At 38.3% G+C, this 17,603-nt stretch overlaps 1 protein-coding gene across 1 annotated transcript in view; it reads right to left on the bottom strand.

Annotated features, from left to right (window-relative positions):
* LOC104402115 (regulating synaptic membrane exocytosis protein 1-like) overlaps positions 1 to 17,603 on the bottom strand; it is a gene marked incomplete at both ends in the record, with an annotated part of 63,848 nt that overhangs the window by 19,731 nt on the left and 26,514 nt on the right. Inside the window, 2 exons of the mRNA XM_010009907.1 lie at positions 13,947 to 14,809; positions 17,205 to 17,548. Coding sequence (XP_010008209.1) covers positions 13,947 to 14,809; positions 17,205 to 17,548 — 1,207 coding nt within the window. The remainder of the gene's footprint in view (positions 1 to 13,946; positions 14,810 to 17,204; positions 17,549 to 17,603) is intronic.

The following is a 17,603-nucleotide window of genomic DNA, read 5'->3' as shown; positions in this document are numbered from 1 at the left end:
GTTGTTCTGGATCACATGATCAAAACATTGGTACTGAACAGATTTCACCTGTCAGTCAACAGCAAAAGCCACAGTTGACAACCCTGGCCACTGCTGAGTTTCAGTGTCCCCAGTAGCACAGTATTAGCAGAAAGATAATACGACTGTCTACATCTGCTTTTTTCACTGACATGCCCTTGTTAGGAGATAATTCTTTAGAGGAGGACAATGGCCAGGCTTCATGTACTCCAAGAGACAGTGATCACCTGGACATCTACTGACCAGAGAACATACACCCAGCTTTATCCTAAAGCTGGAGAACATTCCTTGCAAAAGGGGCAAGAGACAAGAGCATGCCAAGTGCCCAGTGCTTCCACAGCACATCCACTCTCCCACTGACCCTTCTGCAATCGTCCTTAAAGGATGTTCTCCTGTTCTGCCAGGGCTGGTGTTGAGGGCTATGCTTCATTTTCAGACCGTATCTCACCTGGATCCTGAATGCTCAGCTCACCTTGCAGCACATATGAAACAAGACAAGGGATTTTGCCACAACCCAACTCAAAAGATGAAAAATATTTACTCACTACAACCTCAGAACTCTTGAAGGAGACTGCACTATATGGGGCTTGTTTTCTGTCTTTTCCTGCTCCTGGCACTCCCATGGAACGCTGTGTTTGTGAAAAAACTGATAAAGTCTTGTCCCAAATGTATTCAGACAGGTTATTTGTGCCTCACAGTGTTGAAGCTCTCGCTGCCCCCCATTCCTCTATGTGCTAGATACATGCAACCTTTGTCTGCTCTTCTGTCCCCACATCAGGCATTCCTCAACACCAATTTTACCCACTGCTTCCTTGCTATAAGACATGTCTGAGCCCTGCCTAAATATCTTTATCTAACAGCTTCAGCTTTAAAAGGTAGAAGTGTCTGCCAAGTATATGCTGAAAAACTAGGGAAGAGAAGAGCAACAGAGGAGCATTCTGAGGTCAGAAAGGGCATTCTGCAGAAAAGGACAGTGCGATTATGTGTGCGCTGCACATCCGTAAGGGTGGTTTTCAGCCCTCCCAGCCCCAGTAAAATAGAGCCTTTTGGCTGCCCAAAAGGCCCATCTGACAGTTTGAGAATCAAATGCCAATAGTTGATTTATATACTTTTACGTTGATTAATAATAGGAAGGCAGCAAGAAACTAACTGGACATCTGGTTACCCTTCTGTTGTGCTAATAAAAATAAATACACAATTAAGTTATAGCACACTTTCAAACTTTGCTTTGGATAACATTACCTATGGAATCTCAGGAGGTTTTTACTGACACTACCCTCTGAGGCACACTATACTGTGCATCTAATACTTAGATTTTAACCATCATATTTTAGCTTCTTCCTAATCCTGTTAATAATTGTTCTAGATCTTAATTCACGTATGATATTCCTGAGTTTATAAAACTTTCGAAGGCCATTAGGAAAGAATGAAATTGAAAAATTATCACACAGATATCCAAACCTTCAGGCTGTCAAGTTTTAAAAGGCCAAATTCCAAACATTAAATGTACTGTTCAGTTTAATGTCTGGATGAAAATGCAGCTTTCCTATAAACTGAAAGCTTTACAACTCTTTTTTCAAAAGAAAAAGGCCACAGAATGGTCCTAAGCTTAATTCAGAAGCATAGAAAGAGCTATTCAAGTTAAAAAAAAAAAAAAAATCTATGCTTTCAGTTGGAATTTAATTTACGAAGTGAGAGAAACAACAGAAAAGATCCATGTTATGGTCTCCAGACCTCAAAGCCAAGTTACAATGGAGAATTAATTCTACGGAATCTTAGATAGAACATTAGGTGTTGTATTTGATTTGTTGTACTGTAGCCCTGTCTGATCCACTCTGAAAGGTCCTGGCTAATGTGGGAGATTCACAGTGACTGGACAAGGCAAATGCCACATCTCCCTTCAAGAAGGGCAAGAAAAAGGACCTGAGAAACTACAGACCAGGAAAGCTAATCCGAGTCCCTAGGAATGTAATGGAACAAATCCTTCTGGAAGGCAATCCTGAGCACATGAAGGCCAAGAAGCTGACTGGGAACCATCAGCATAGCTTTACCAAAGGGAAATCATGCCTGACCAATAGCATTTCTGGATTTGCAGGCAATGGGAAAGCAGCAGATACTGTTTCATGTAACTGCAGCAAGGCTCTCAACCAAGTCTTTCATAATATCCTTGTATTCGAATCAGAGAGATATAGATCAATTGGTGAACTATGAGGTGGGTGGAAAACTGACATAGCCACTTGACTCAAGTGATGGTCAAAGGACTGAAATTCAGCTAGTGGTCAAATGTTAGATATGTAAAAAAGTATGGGAAGAAAGGTTTATGGAGAGGAATCAAGGCTTCCCTTTGCTGAGCTAGTAGCACTCCAGACCACAAGATGCACTCCTGAGATCATAGAAAACATGAATAGAGCCTTTGGCTATTCAGTAGAGTCAACATACTTGCTTCTGATAGGCTGAAGTGCAGAGTTTGGCTGACACTGGGCTAATTAAAACACTTCTGCTCTCTGTACACTCATACAGAGAATGCGTATCTTCTATTCAGCAAAGTATTGCCCAGTGAAGAAGACTAAGCATTTTCCAGATTCTTTGGCAAAATAGTTACAAACCTTGCAAGAACAACTGTCAACCACTTAACATTTACAAGAGAAAAGCTTTTATATATAAATATACAGATACTTATATACACACATACATGCAGAAGTGGTTTTCTTTTGAACAGATTGATATAGTTCAACCTGTAATTTCTCATAACTTCTGAGAAAAAACAGAGATTAAGAACTGAAATGACTGTGGTGAAAAAGACACATAGCTCCTAAAAGGAATGTCTGCCCTCAAACACCCATCAAACTTGTTAAAGCTCATCAGCATTCCTCTCCATTCAGGCATGAGCATAGTTTGTTTATACTTGTGGCCAGCTGGCAAAAAAAAAAATAAAAAGAAAAAGCACCAAAGCAGAAATGATGTAGTCACATCAACAGAGGAACATGCTGGCACTTACATGTTTGGCTTCTTACTTAGCTTGGGCTAAATCGATGTCATGCTTTCATTACTCCACAGCTTTTAGTTCAAACCTCAATCCGAGCCAATCAATTCAAAGTAGAAGTGAAGTAACTTGGCATCTGTCTGAAAAACAATCTAAACTGACACACTGGGGCAGGCTATGGTGTGCCTGCCACTGGTATCCCAGACAAGTGGCTTTACCACGTTGTTCCTTAAGGTCGTTTAGGGGAGTTTTACAGAATATCACCTGCCATTCTGCAGCAGATTGGAAGACAGAAGAGCATTGCTGCATGAAGAAATGATAGGAACCCATTCAAGCACACAGATATGCAACAGCTAAGACAGAAACATCCTGCTATCTACTGCTCCTGCATCCATCATTTCCAAATGCCATTGTCAATTGTTTAGTACTGTGCTGCCACCAAAATTCTGTTTCCCCATCTTCCATCCCTGACTGGTTTGGCTGTGCTTGACTCATATGAGTAAGATGATGACAGTGAAATTGGAAAGAGACAAGAACAATGCTTACACAAGAAAACCTACACTGGGCCTTCAATCCCACAGATGTAGTGGCTGAGATCTTTGCTATCCAACCTCCACAGAATCATAGAATACTTTTGGTTGGAAGGGACCTTCAAAGGTCATCTAGTCCAATACCCTTGCAATAAGAAGGGACATCTTCAACTAGATCAGGCTGCTCAGAACTATATCCAGCCTGGCCTTGAATGCCTCCAGAGATGGAGCGTCTACCACCTCTCTTGGTGAACTGGTCCAGTATTTAACTACCCTCATTGTAAATCATGATCCAGTAATCTTGCAATGCATTTATCTTAGTTACTTCATCTATTAAAAAAAGCCAGCATCTCCTCAGGCTGATCATTTAGATAATTGGCCTTGACTGAGAAGGATCTACTGACATCGAGAGAGAACATCAGTGCTGCGCTGTCAGATTTACAGATGATTTCTGAACTTTCTCTGACATTACAGGATGACGAATTGATCTCTGCATGAAAAGAGAATTTGTGGAGTATTTTTCTTTTTGACAAGGGCAGTACTTAACAAATTAACTTACAATATCTGTAAAAGATATGCTGGATAGTTTTTTTCAGCACTAAAAGTGGTCTTAACCAAGCCCTAATTCAAACAATTTGGTCAGCCATTCAATTGCTAACAAAAGCCAGATGCTTTCGGTGAAATGGTGACTGATACACGGACATTGACTTTCTAATTTACTGACCACTAGTATTAAAACATTCTTTTCATTTCCAACTTTAACCATTATTTCTAGTTGCTGTGTTACTGTCTCCATAGAGACAGATTTCTTCCAGCTCTCATGCCCTACAGTATGGTGGATGTGGAAGACCCACATTCAAAGACTCCTCCCTGCCTGATGCAGCGTAAGCTGGGATAACATGGTGGTATGACAGCACTACCTTTGATAACCTTTGAACTTGAAGAATTAGATTGCTTGAATCAATTCAGTGTTACTACCTGTAGGAAGAGACCGCATCTAACCTACACTTGAGTTTTCCTGCAAACAGAGAAGCCAAGCAAAAAGTGTCATCTTCAAACCTGAGGTACAGAAAAAATAAGAGATTCAACCTGTGGTGATGATGTCATTACAGCCTCTTATCGAATTCAGACACATCACCTTATCAAAAACCCTCAAACCAATAAAAACAATTCTCTTTTTCCTTCCAATTTTTTTCTTTTTTCCCCCCACCATTACAAAACACAACAAAACAAAAGCCAGTGCATGTCCTAAACTGATTCATGTACAGGCTGTGATTGATTGAAAGGTTATACAGTCAAGGGTGATAGACAATCTACATGTTACTAGTTCCTTCTATTTCTCTATTTCAGGACATTTTTGACAACTTAATTCACATTCCCTCCTTTTCCTTACTGCCTAAGCCTGCATAGACATGATTTAATTTCCAGTTCCTCCTGCAAGTCAGATTCCTCACAGATTCTCTAATTTTAAAAAATTCAGATTTAAATGTAGATATTAGAGCAGCAGTACCACAACTATTGACCATTTCAAAAGGTCAATGCCTATTAAATAGCATTTTCTATTACTTTAAAAATGTTATATGTAATCCAAACAAAACAAACAAAAGACCCACCCAAAAACCCCACACATCTAAATGCAGGGTTTAATGGTGACCATGTTTTTTGTTTGAGTATTGCCAGAAAATTCGTTCCTAATCCTTATCATAATTTTCTAGGTCAAAGTAAGATTAGATCCACAATAGCACAGATAACTGCTGTCTGACAACAGGCCTTAAGTTAATACCATTATTTGTTGTCGCAGTTGAGTTTTTTGTTTTGTTTGGATTTTTTAAAGGAAAAGGATGTCAAAATGTAAATGGTACATTTGTTTATTAAAGAATCCCAACCAAACTAACTTGCTCACTGGCAAAAATTAATGTCTCACTAAGTGTTTCCTTTTAGTGGCTTGTAGGAATAGCCATTCCATAAGACTGTCTTGACAGTGACATTTAAAACTGATTACCAGGAACAGATTAATCGACTTTTTGTATAAATGATTTCAGAGCAACTTTTCTGTGGAAAAGAGCCTGCAGCAGCACAACTGGATTTATTCCTAAGCATTCAATTCGATTCCCATTTCCAGAGGGCTGTTTTGCCCTCCTGCAGACAGTCTCAGCTTAAAGATGATAACTCCACTACTGGCAAATCCGTAACAACTGCCCTATGGCAGATACACTGAGAAAGTTCAGTGTGTTACATAAAAATTGTCGGAAAAACACCAGAAATTTTTGAGAATCTACATCTATTCAAATTTGTATTTATGAGCTGCTTTTCTGAGGTTCAGTTTTATCTGTAAATGCAAGTCACTTTTATATTGTTTTAAGGAAAATCTGAGCCTGTACAGTATAGCAAGTTACCTGGCATCCCATGTGTTTTGATGCAAGTTACACTAATTTGCTGTGGTAGAGCTCTGGAGCATGACAGGCAAGAACCACATACGCCTGAGCAACCCAGGACTTTGGGGAGTTGAAAAACACCTGGGTGCTCACTAGCACTCAGCTCATGGCACCAGTTAGTATTCACTACCTGAGTAGAGGATTTTGCTCACCCCACAACTCAGGTGACAACTGTATGAATAACTACACACAGGTTAAAGCAAGTCAGCTTCCTTAAAGTGAGTGGCTTCCTCTCATAGGAGCCCAGTCTCAGGTTATTCAGTTCCCACCTGACATGTGGGACCAGGGCTGAGGCACTCTAAGGACTGTATCCAGCTGCTTCAGAACGGCATTTCCTCTCGTGACTCCTGCTGATAATCATTAATTCAAACAGTCTGACTTCCAAATACTTTACAAAGGCAAAGAATAAAACAAAAATCTGTAGAACTTGATATCCACACACAGTTGTCTTCACTCTGAACACACATCATGACATTGATGAAGTATTTAAATGCAACAGATGGACTGGAATGCACACATACCTTCTAAGTGCACATGCATTCTAATTCATACAAACGTCTATGTATATATTCATGAACATGTACATGCCTCCCCCCCAAAATCTTATCTTACTAATGTTATGAAACTACAATAAACTAAAGAATATTAAAGCATTCACATACATTGTTGTATTTTTTTTTTTGCTCCTAAACATACTATACTGCAGCATTCAAGGCCAGGTTGGACAGAGCCTTGGGTGACATAGTTTAGTGTGTGGTGTTCCTGCTCATGGCAGGGGGGTTGGAACTAGATGATCTTAAGGTCCTTTCCAACCCTAACTATTCTATGATTCCATGATTCTATGATTCCTGAAGCAGGTAACACAGTGTGCTCTCATTAAATAGAAGTTTCTTATGCATTAGGTCACCAAAAAAAAAGGAAAAAAGGTTGTACGGAAATGTGCTTTGGGCAACTAGAAACAAAATATATGACTTCAAAAGTATCAGCAATATTTCTTAAACACAAACATAGTCATCTGTAAATGTGTATCTCTGAGCTTTAAAAAATTTTGAAAATCTGGCTCACAATCGTCAAAACCAGTACCTTTTTCTTGCTATACTTCTTTTGTAAGTAAGACTCAACTCATATAATGAATGACTGCTTCCAACTATACTTAGTGTAATTTCCATATCCAGAATACATTCCATCCACTGTCTCCAACACTGAAGTTACAAGACAATGCAAATCTGCCTTCAGGAAAATGCAGATGGAGATAAGTTCTGAAGAAGGTTTTTAAATCACCAGTTCGAGTAGGAAGGTGTGCCTGCGTTTTCAGATTCTCTCTTTGTTAAGAGAGAAATTGTCTTGCATAAAGAGAGTGTGATAGATAATAGATTTGACTGCTCCATCTAGTGGCTCATTAAGCACAATCTTAATAGTTAAGAACACGTTGCTTAATGGGTTAAAAAGAGCCTCTGTGGTGTTTGCTTCTTCTCTGAAAAGCACAGCAAAATAAAATCTTAGTACCTAGTTCTTTTAATAGCATAACATAAAAATAATATACAAAATTAAATCAAATTTCATGGACGTTTAATATAGTTAGGTGCATAAAAGTAGGTAAATACGTTTATTTTTAATTATTAGTTTATGTATGCTATTTATTTAGTTAATAAACTTTAATAACAATGACAAAGTTTTAAAAATTGTTCCTTTGAATTTACAGTTGAAGTTACACTCGTATTTGAGTCTACATTTCCACTGAAAAAATATCTTACATTTTCAGTAAAAGAACCAAATTAATAGCAAGCCAACCATTAAAACATATACACTGGCTCTTACCTATAAGTACGAAATTTCAAAGGTCAGGACTGATTCAGAAACTGACTTCTACTCTGTGAAGGACAACTCTGAAACAAATTTAGACCACCACTGATTTTTAGAGGAAGAAAGAAGCATGTGCCCTCCACTCTAACCAAGGCTATTCCATGGCAATTCTAAAAAATATTGAGAACTTAAATCCTTCACAAAAGTGGTATAATAACATGACCAAGTTGCTTAAAATAGAACATTTTTAGAGCAACCATTTTAAGACTAACTAATTAAAATGGAAGCTCGAATTGCAGAGGAAAGAATTACCAAACTGAGGACTAGGTTTCAAAAACTAAAAATTTAAATTCTAGAAAATACTATATATAAGTAAATAATAAAATATGTCAGTTAAAATCAGATAAATGTAGATATACTTCATTTCTCCTTGCTACAGGTCTGAATACATTTTGTCTTAAATTACAAGTATCAATGACAGGTACCCAAGGAATATAACCATTTTACTTATTCCTCCATTACACACAGTTCCCACAGCTAACACCATAGATATATTAAGGTAGGACCCTATCTGCAATCAAAAGCTCTACATAACGAAACATAAACATACATTTAAATTCTTTATAGACATTCATTTAGAAATGCAAAATAGCTGTGGCTCAAGTGAAGTGTACAACACACATTAAGTTCAACACCCTTTAAAATCTACAACAGCCCACCTTCCTTTCAAGAGCATTATTTGGATTTGGGAAGTTTAGATGAGCCACGCTGCCTCTGCACATTTCTCAACCTCCTCAATGAACCAAGTTAGTCATGGTCCAATTTGCATATCAGGCACAGCAAAGCCACAGCTCACAAAGTAAAGAATGCTGATATTTGCTTATCTAAAATAGAAAAGGTTGAGTTTACAGACAGGAAGCAAATGTGAAAAGAAACTATTCTAAATAAAATGTTTTATGAGAAGTTGCTTCATGGCTGCAAAGAAAATGCAATAAAATCTTTAACACAGAGGGTCTAAAAAAATATTGCTGTTGGTATGTATTTTCCTGAGTAGCCTCATAGTATTTCTGAGACCTATGCTCTCTTAAAGAATAGCTCTAAGGTGGAAATTGTTTAACAATTAGACAGCCTTTCACATACTATTTTTGCAGTCAGTCAAGGGAATGTGCTGAGGAACTCACGCATGAGAGGCAGATATTCTTAAGAAGCTAAACATGTACAAATGCAGACACTTCAAGTGTTGGAGCATCTCAAAAAGTAACTAATACAACTCGCTTAACATTTGGAGCAGTTGGGTGTCTGCAGAGGTAGGCAGTGACCTTTTTAAAAGTTAGGCTATCAGCATGAAAGCTCTAACCAACTACTACACACAACTGCCAATAAATAACCACTTTTGCATATTGCATTTTGTATATGCTGCTTGCAGACTTTCTTTTCTGCACAGCGAACTTATCCAGAAAACAAATAAACATCTATCAAACTGAAAAGTATAAAACTCTGCCCTGTCCTTACATGTCCTTACAATCTGAGATGGGGGCAGTAACTAATGAAAAATAAATAAACAATCCAAAGGCTGAAAAAGGCTGTGAGGTCTGGACATCTGGTCTTTTTATATGAAAGAAATAGCTCCACAATGTCTCTAAAAAGGTGGCAGTAAACATACACAAATCAATTTGTTACCTGACAGGAAAAGCAAGCAGGCAAACATATGGGTAATTTAGCTGATTAACAGCAAATTAATAGGTAGAGAGAACATGAATCTAGGCTCAATTGAATCTCTCGTGGTAGTAATGCACAGTTAGCCACAAGAGAATGCAAGCGTGCCAGAGGACACTTGATAGTAACCTGGAATTCTACTGGATACTGATAAATGGAAGAAAAAGGTACTTAATAATATGTCCTTGCATTAAATAAGCATGCTGTTTTATTGTAATAAAGGCAAGTTGGAGGCTCAGTCATGGACTGATATCTCACCAATTAGATACTGTACCAGGACAAAATGAAACCTCAGGCTCCATTGAACTTGCAATTTAAATGCAAAGCAAGAAAACAGGCAGACAAATAAGGGTGACGAAAAAGGATAAGCCACAGTCAAAAGTACTGTGGATTTAGCCCCAGATTTCTGCATGTTGGCCCAGAGAATGCCACAGGAACAACAATAGTATTTCTATCTTAGAGCAACTGCAGTGCAGGCTATGAAGAAATCAATTTTTATTTCCAGGAATCCTCAATTTCAAGAAAGAAATTGTGATTACAATTATTCTTAACTTTGCTTTTCTGTCCTTAGAGCTGACATGGTTTCTGGCAGCAAGCTTCAACCTCCCTAGCAGTAACTTAACCCTCCAGGTTAGAAAGAAGCACTCAAACTCTTTCCTCCTCCAGCTTCTTCTTTCCCATTTAAATCTCAGTTCTGCCTCCCTGCCTTTTTGTTTGTTTTCTTCTCTCTTTCTTTTCTAGACTATTGAACACTAATCCATCCCACTTTTCCATATATATCATATTTTATACACCTTGGTCAATGTCACCAAAGACTGCAAACTCCCTCCAGCACATTCACAACTAGAGAAAGGGCTTTACAATGATTTTAGAGGAGCATTCAGCCACGTATCTTCCATGACATCCCCATTTATATGGCTATGTATCTCAGTGAAGTGTTGCATTTCTTGGCAACAGTGTAACTTTTTTCCCCACTAATGCTCAGTTTATTTCATTTGCATATGCATGTATGTACTCTGCATAATTCCATATACACAAAACAGATTTCCTACTGCCCAAACTAATTTTACAAGCACTTATTTACAGCTCCATAAGGTCTGTAAATAATTTCAGCTACTCAAAAGCACTGAATATTGATAGCATTGAATAATGTAAGCACTGACCAAAATTCTGAAGCTAGAGCCATTTTAGATTATATTTCCATTAAAATCTAAATCCAATGTAGATCTAAATTATGGCACAAAGACTAGAAGATAAATTGGAACTAATTTCTAAGAACTAACAATCTTCCTAGCAAGGGTATTTTATTTTACACTTTTAAAGCTCAGCCACATTTTAAACAAATTCAGCTCTTCTGAAAACTCCATGCCCAACTCTCCATAAGAACAGATGTTAAAATTTGCTAGCAGATGTTACAGTACAACTTGACTTGCCTACATGCCAGATTTAAAATATCTCAGTGAAAAACTTTAGCTAAAAACATTTAAAAGCAGCTTCATCTTCTCTATAGACTTTCTCTGATGTTTTCCTTTGGTCCATTTATACACCCTACTGCACATACATGGTATGTCTCAGCCCACAAGCTACCTTCTTTACCAACAATGCTAGAGCACTTGGAAGAAATCTCTGGGCAGAGATTTAACTTATGCTCTTCTCTCCCCTTTTACACACACACCCCCCAAGCACCAGCACCCAAAGTGGTGCTCAAAACACCAGAAGAGGATGGAGTAAGGGGTCAGATCCTCTCCTGCTGGAGCTAAGCCAGCACCAACACATTTGTCTGCAAACCACAGCATCCCCTTTTACCTTCAGACTTCCAGGTTCTCTCCTTCTGGTCACAACCCCCCTGCCTCACACCTGTGCATACACTGAGATCCCAACAAGATCCCTGCCCATAACACTTTCTAACAAAAGGGTAATGTCATTAAGAATGAAGTGAAATTGGATTGCCCTGTTCCTCCCAGTACCGTAAGAAAGGAATTAAAAATGAAACAATCACATCTTCACTGAAAGAATCTGGAATGTCATCTCAGTTTTTTTTCAAACAAGGTTCCAACTCTATCATGCTCTTCTCACTCCCAATTGAATCCACTAGTGAGTATAGAGTGATTTTTACTAAGCTTTTTACCATTTTGCTGACAATATGCAAGTATTAGGCATATCTTCAAGCTTAAACAGTATGAACAAAATACACATTTAGGGAAATATGACCAATGAGTGTGCAGAATATAAAACCTTTAGCACATCTATTTACATAAAAGCACATGAGCGGCTTTCAGTACCTCCTCTCACTGTTCCAATTTTCAACACTATTTTATCTTCCCCTTTCAAAGACTCCATGATAGAAGCCTAGAATATCTCTCATACCTATCATGGAATAAAAGAAGTTATGTACAGCTTTGTCTGGACACAAATCTACTAGTTCTACACAAAGTCTTGGTTTTAAACTTTAAAGAAAATACCTATTCTCCTCAAACTTTCTCCAAACCTGATTTTCATTCTTCATTGAATGGCAGCAGGCAGAAGCTGTTCTCATTTAAAATGAGGTCTGGATTTCATTTGTAATAATCTGGTTTATGTTCTACCAAATCTTTGAAGCAAGTATGAATGCAATTTATGCCTTCTAAGAGGACTCCTGTTGCCTTGCCAAGACAGTGTTGCCACTGGAAACTCAGTCCATTCAATGTTCAACTATTGACTTCAGAATAAAGAATCCTACAGCCTATATTAATAACAGGATGAAAACTGTGATCAGCAATTGGTAACAGTGTCCTGTGAAGGGTATAGTTTGCTTGGGTTTTTTTGTTTGAAAGAAATTTGAGAGGACCTTTTGGACATCACTAAACAGTTCTTTTCGTAGGTTTAACCCAGCATGAAAACAACTCAACATAAATCTTTGGGGCCTCCGCCAAAGAGGCAAAATCTTAGTAGACTGCAGAAGGTATTTATTTGTTAGAAAGAAAGTATCTCCACTGCTTTAGAATTATTTTGTTACTAATTTTGGCAAAATACGTATTAAATGGTTACAGCAAATAGCAGGTGATGGATGTACTAGCTCTTCCTCAAAAGCGGGGTCAGCTAGACCAGATTTCTCAGGGCATTCTCCCAAGCACCTCCACGGTTGATGAAGTTTTGAGCATCTCCAAGGATAGAGACTGTACAACATCTCTGTGTGATACGTTCCAGTGTTTGACAACCCCCACAGACAAAAATCCAAGGATATTTATGTCTAAGTACAAGTTGAATGAAGATTTCAGGGTCATGATCATCATCCCTCCTTAAAAATGAGCAGAAAACAAGCTTCCATATTTTGAATGGAAAAATTCATGCTCAGAAAGTTAAAACAAGCAGCTATTCAGATGGGATAGGAGAGAAACGCTCTCTTTTTATATATATATACCTAGAGCTTTCGGGGATGTCAGGAGACCACAACATCAGATAAGGACAGACAGGTTAGCATATATGAATCAAAGACATGTCAGGAAACAGTGCCAGGAACTAAAAGGCAAGGCAGACAAGCCATTGGCATTTTGAGTATGAACACCAGCAGAAAACTTTGAAGTTACAAACACAGATAATTAAACTAAAGAGCTAAAAGCTACTTTAAAAGACACAAAAAGCCTTCAGCTCACTGTAGTGTTACCTAAAGACAAACTAGGGCTATAAGATGGTAGGTTCTACCACAATCTTTTTGGATGATGCTTATTTCATCTGTTCACCATTCATGAATTTGATTAACTTCTTCAGCCAGAAGAAAGGTTTTGTTTAAAAGCACACAGTGTGCTATACTTATTCCTTACTGCTGAGTGTTACCATCAACAGATGAAGACAAACTGAAATAACATACTTTAAACATACTTGTAAGCTTGGGATCCAATTCATATAGACACCACATTAGGCAATTCTCATTTCTTTCCTATATAACAATCCCCTTGCCCCACATCTTGTCCTTGTTAGCAATGAACTCTGGCAGATCCTTGATATTTTTATTAAATGTAGTAAAATTTTGCATTTCTTAAGACTAAGGGGTCAGTAAGATTATGATGCTTTATAATGGCCTCCACGCATCATTATGGAACTTGCCATTTCAACTCATACACAGAAAATTATTCTGCATTCAGACAGAAGGATGAAGCAGTGACTAAAGGAGCACAGATATCAGTGAGAGAATAAACTACAACCCTTAAATTCTGTCAGTTCTAGGTGAAAGAGGGAAGAGAGTGAGAAAGAAACTCATCAGCTGATGCTATCTGTAACCACCTCATCTAAGAATGTAAAAGAAAACATTGCAAACCAAATGTAAACAGCTGTAAGACACTTCTCAGTTGGGAAAAGAAAAGAAAGGTAAGGGGAAAGAACAAAGGTGTATGTTTTTAAAGAGGCAAAAGAGAGAGAAAAATACAAATTATCTTTTTTTCCCCAAACCATGGCCATGTGCATAATATACATAAAGGTCCTTACCTTTTTCACTGACACTTTCACTTTCTATCTCCACATCTTCACAGCTAGTATATTCTGGTGTTGATGCCCCTTCTTCCTCTGAGCTACTAACTGACATCTGCCTTTTCTTTCCGCCTCTTTTTGCTCTATGAGGCTTTGGAGGGGATGGCCGCACTGATTCCGACTGGTCAGAGCTAAGGGAATCATTCCTTAGCATGGTCTCCATTTTCTCCCGCTTTGCTTTTCGCATGAGAATAGCAGAGCTAGGATCAAGGCGGCTCTGTTTTTTAAAGGAATCGTGGTTCTTGTATTCTACGTGTTCTATAGGAACTGGACTATGCCTGGGAGTTGGTGGGCTATGATTAGTTAATTGTTTAGAAACAGAAATTCTTACATCACCTGTTCTGTCTATAGAGTACGACCTCTGAGTTTCCACAAGAGATTTTCTGTCCTGAGTTCCCTGTAATTGTGAGCGTTTTCCTAATTTATTCTCAGGTACCTCCGCTTCCTCCATTTCTGTATGTGCCAAAGCTACATCACTGTGTCTTCTCTCGTGCCGTGCTTTAGAAACTTTCGCATGCATGCGCATCTGCTGTTCCTCAGGATGAGGTTTTACAGGGTATCTTGCCAGATTGGGGTCACTCCTGTAACGGGTATGATATTCATCTTCCTTCCTTTGTGTTTCATCGTCAGGCACTTTGCCCTCCTCAAGTTTCTCTGGCAAGTCCTGTGACTTGCCTTTCTCCAGCCTTCTACCTTCATGCCGTTCTTTACGCTCCCTGTCATCTGCTGGTCCTTCTTTCTGAAGTGAGGATTTTGGCACACGCTTACGCTCACTCTTTAAACCTTTGCCATTCTGGTCTGAAACTGATATTGTCTTCTTCCTACAGTGAAAAGGAGTACAATACTTAGAAGAACTGAATGCAAAATAAAAATATACTGTTATTGTGAATAGATTATAAACCAACAAAAGATACGGCAAAATACATAGAAAGGTACTGGATGGATGCACTAAAATGAATTTTCCAGTAGTAAACAACTTCCAGACTCCACAAAAACATAAGTTATGGATAGTCCAATTAATGAGTAAAATCACAAAGAATATTAACGTGGATAAATGCAGAAAAGAATTAACCCACTTAAGCAGGCAGACTCAAAGTCATCTCTTTGTAGTAACTGCAGCACTATGACAGAGTATTGGAATACATTCTCCATTTTTCCAGCAGCAGTCGTGAGGGTTACAGCCTAACCATACAATTCACTTCAAGCACCCTGACAATATAGATATAAACACCACCAAACAGAACATGCCCACAATAATATTACAGAAAGTAATATAGATACAAAAAAATTCAAAAGACGATATACCCAGAAACAGTAATATTTGACCTATTTCACTTTATCTTATTCAAACTCTAAAAAGAAGTGTCATCTCATAAGCATACAAAGAAAAGCAAATTGACTCCTTGAGATAAATTAATGGCATTCCTTTCTCTGGTAATAAAAGAGGATGAAAAATGTAATTTATTTCTTTATACAGTCAAAGTACAAAACAATGAATAATAAAGCTGTGTGAAAATTATGCTTCCTCCTCTTTTATCTTCTGCTTTGGGAGAATAAGCAAGCTGAAGAATCTAAAAAACCCTTATACTGGATATTTTTATTTCTCTCATCATTCCAGTTGCCCTTTTGTTTACCAGTTCACATATGAATCCATTGATTTTGAAGAAGGCTGAGCACAGCTACACATTGTATTTGAGATGAACGTGCACCAGGGCAAAGTTACTAGGAGCCTTTTTTTTTGTGGCACTGAATCTTCCCTTCCACAACTGATATGTCTTCAGATTATATATCACAGATTTACAAAGATGCATCTGAGAGGACAGGCAAAGTTAGATATGATCCAGCTTAAGATCCAGCCTCTTTTTTCCCCCATCTCCTGTTCCTCCTGAGTTTTTGGCAATAAAGGGGACGTGAGCTTACTATAGACACTCACCATACAGAACCCTTTGACTTCATTTCAAAGTCTCAATGACAACTAGAGAACATAACTTATAATTAATTATAGTATAATTAGTATCACCACCTTACTTATGGACAGCAAAGCAGAAACATAAAGCATTTTGGTGCCCTGAAAGTGTCCTTCAGCAGAGTGACGACTGCTCTGAGGGCCTTCCCAGTGTTGGAGGAAAAAGGTCAACAGAATTAGGGAAGGGTACCATGCTTTCATTTACATCATACATACACATAACACTAACCTGAGTTTTGGTACAGTTAAACCCTGACAGACCTCACCCACACAGTAAGTTACTAACCACTGTTCATCATCCATTTTCAACTTCAATTGCTATGAAAAAAAAATCAACCACTCTGGCCAAGGGAAAATTTTCTATGGCAGTCTCTTGCTTTGTTGCCACAGGCTCCCTCCTCAACTGCTCTGCCATCTGCCAGGCAGCAGCCAAAAGAACAGCAACTGCTTCATCACATTAGCCTCTCTTGATTTGCTAATCCCCAACCCATTCATCACAGTGAATATAGCTCAGGAATTTACTCATTTAACTTACTTAAAATAAAATAGTTTGCTCCTGGTTGGCTTTATTCTTGCATACAACTTTCTCTGAATTCAAGATGGTACCATTGCTGTTCTGCATGAATGTTTACTTTGCAGGTGTAAATGAGCTCTTTTAATTGTATTAATTTTAAACCAGGAACTGTCATTGATGAAAAGACAGCCCATAAGGATATCTGACAGAACTCCACAGGATGGTTTTCTTGTTTGTTTGTTGTGGGGGGTTTTTTGGGGGGGTGTTGTTTATTTAAATTCCAGTACATATTTCAACAAGTTAAAGGCTTGCTTTTTTCATAGAATCATAGAATGGTTTGGATTGGAAAGGAGCTTAAAGATCATCTAGTTCTAACCCTCCTGCCACGGGCGGGGGAGTACACCTTTCACCAGAACCCTCCACTTTGTTTACTAACTTTTAAATTTTAAATTTGGCAGGTATTTTAAAGCAACCTACAATTCTGTATTAAAAGTGTACACCAAAATGCATTGGAATACAGGAAAATATCCCTAAAATACAATTATTTTTGTTCGTCATTTCTGTTCACAGATCAAATCAGACAATGCATTGCTAGTAAACGTTTATCCTTCTTCGGTCAGTAAATCAACTTACTCTTTGTTTTTACACTGTTCTAGACACACAACTAGCCCAGCTGACAGCCGTTTGTAATATTACCAAACTAGCATTTGTAACTGTAATAAAATAAAAGCATTACCTCTCTCTTGGAGGTTCACTTCTAGACCTTGATGAAACTTGCTTTTGGTCCACGCCCATAGCTGGCTGTGATACTTCTGCTCCTTTCCTACGGTCAGGCTGCACACTGGCAGAAGAGATTTCCTGTGATGAGGCAGTTGCTGTACTTAAGGGAGTCTGTGATCTTGATCGCTCTTGAAGTCTTGCTTTCTTCTCTCTTGGTGCATCTGAGCTTCCACCAGTTGCTGTATCACTCAGTGTTCCATCCTGGCTGGGCGAGGGTTGTGGTCCACTTCCAAAAAACCACGCTCCGGATTTCGTTAGGATTTCTTGTTGCTTTCGACATAAATTGCATACCCACATAACCTAGTTGAAGACAATAAGAAGAGTCAGTGCAGCTACCCCCCAGGCCCTGAAATGC

Source organism: Nestor notabilis, unplaced genomic scaffold (assembly GCF_000696875.1).
Source record: "Nestor notabilis isolate BGI_N333 unplaced genomic scaffold, ASM69687v1 scaffold1280, whole genome shotgun sequence".
Lineage (NCBI taxonomy): Eukaryota > Metazoa > Chordata > Aves > Psittaciformes > Psittacidae > Nestor > Nestor notabilis.
This window is presented reverse-complemented; position numbering and strand designations above follow the sequence as displayed.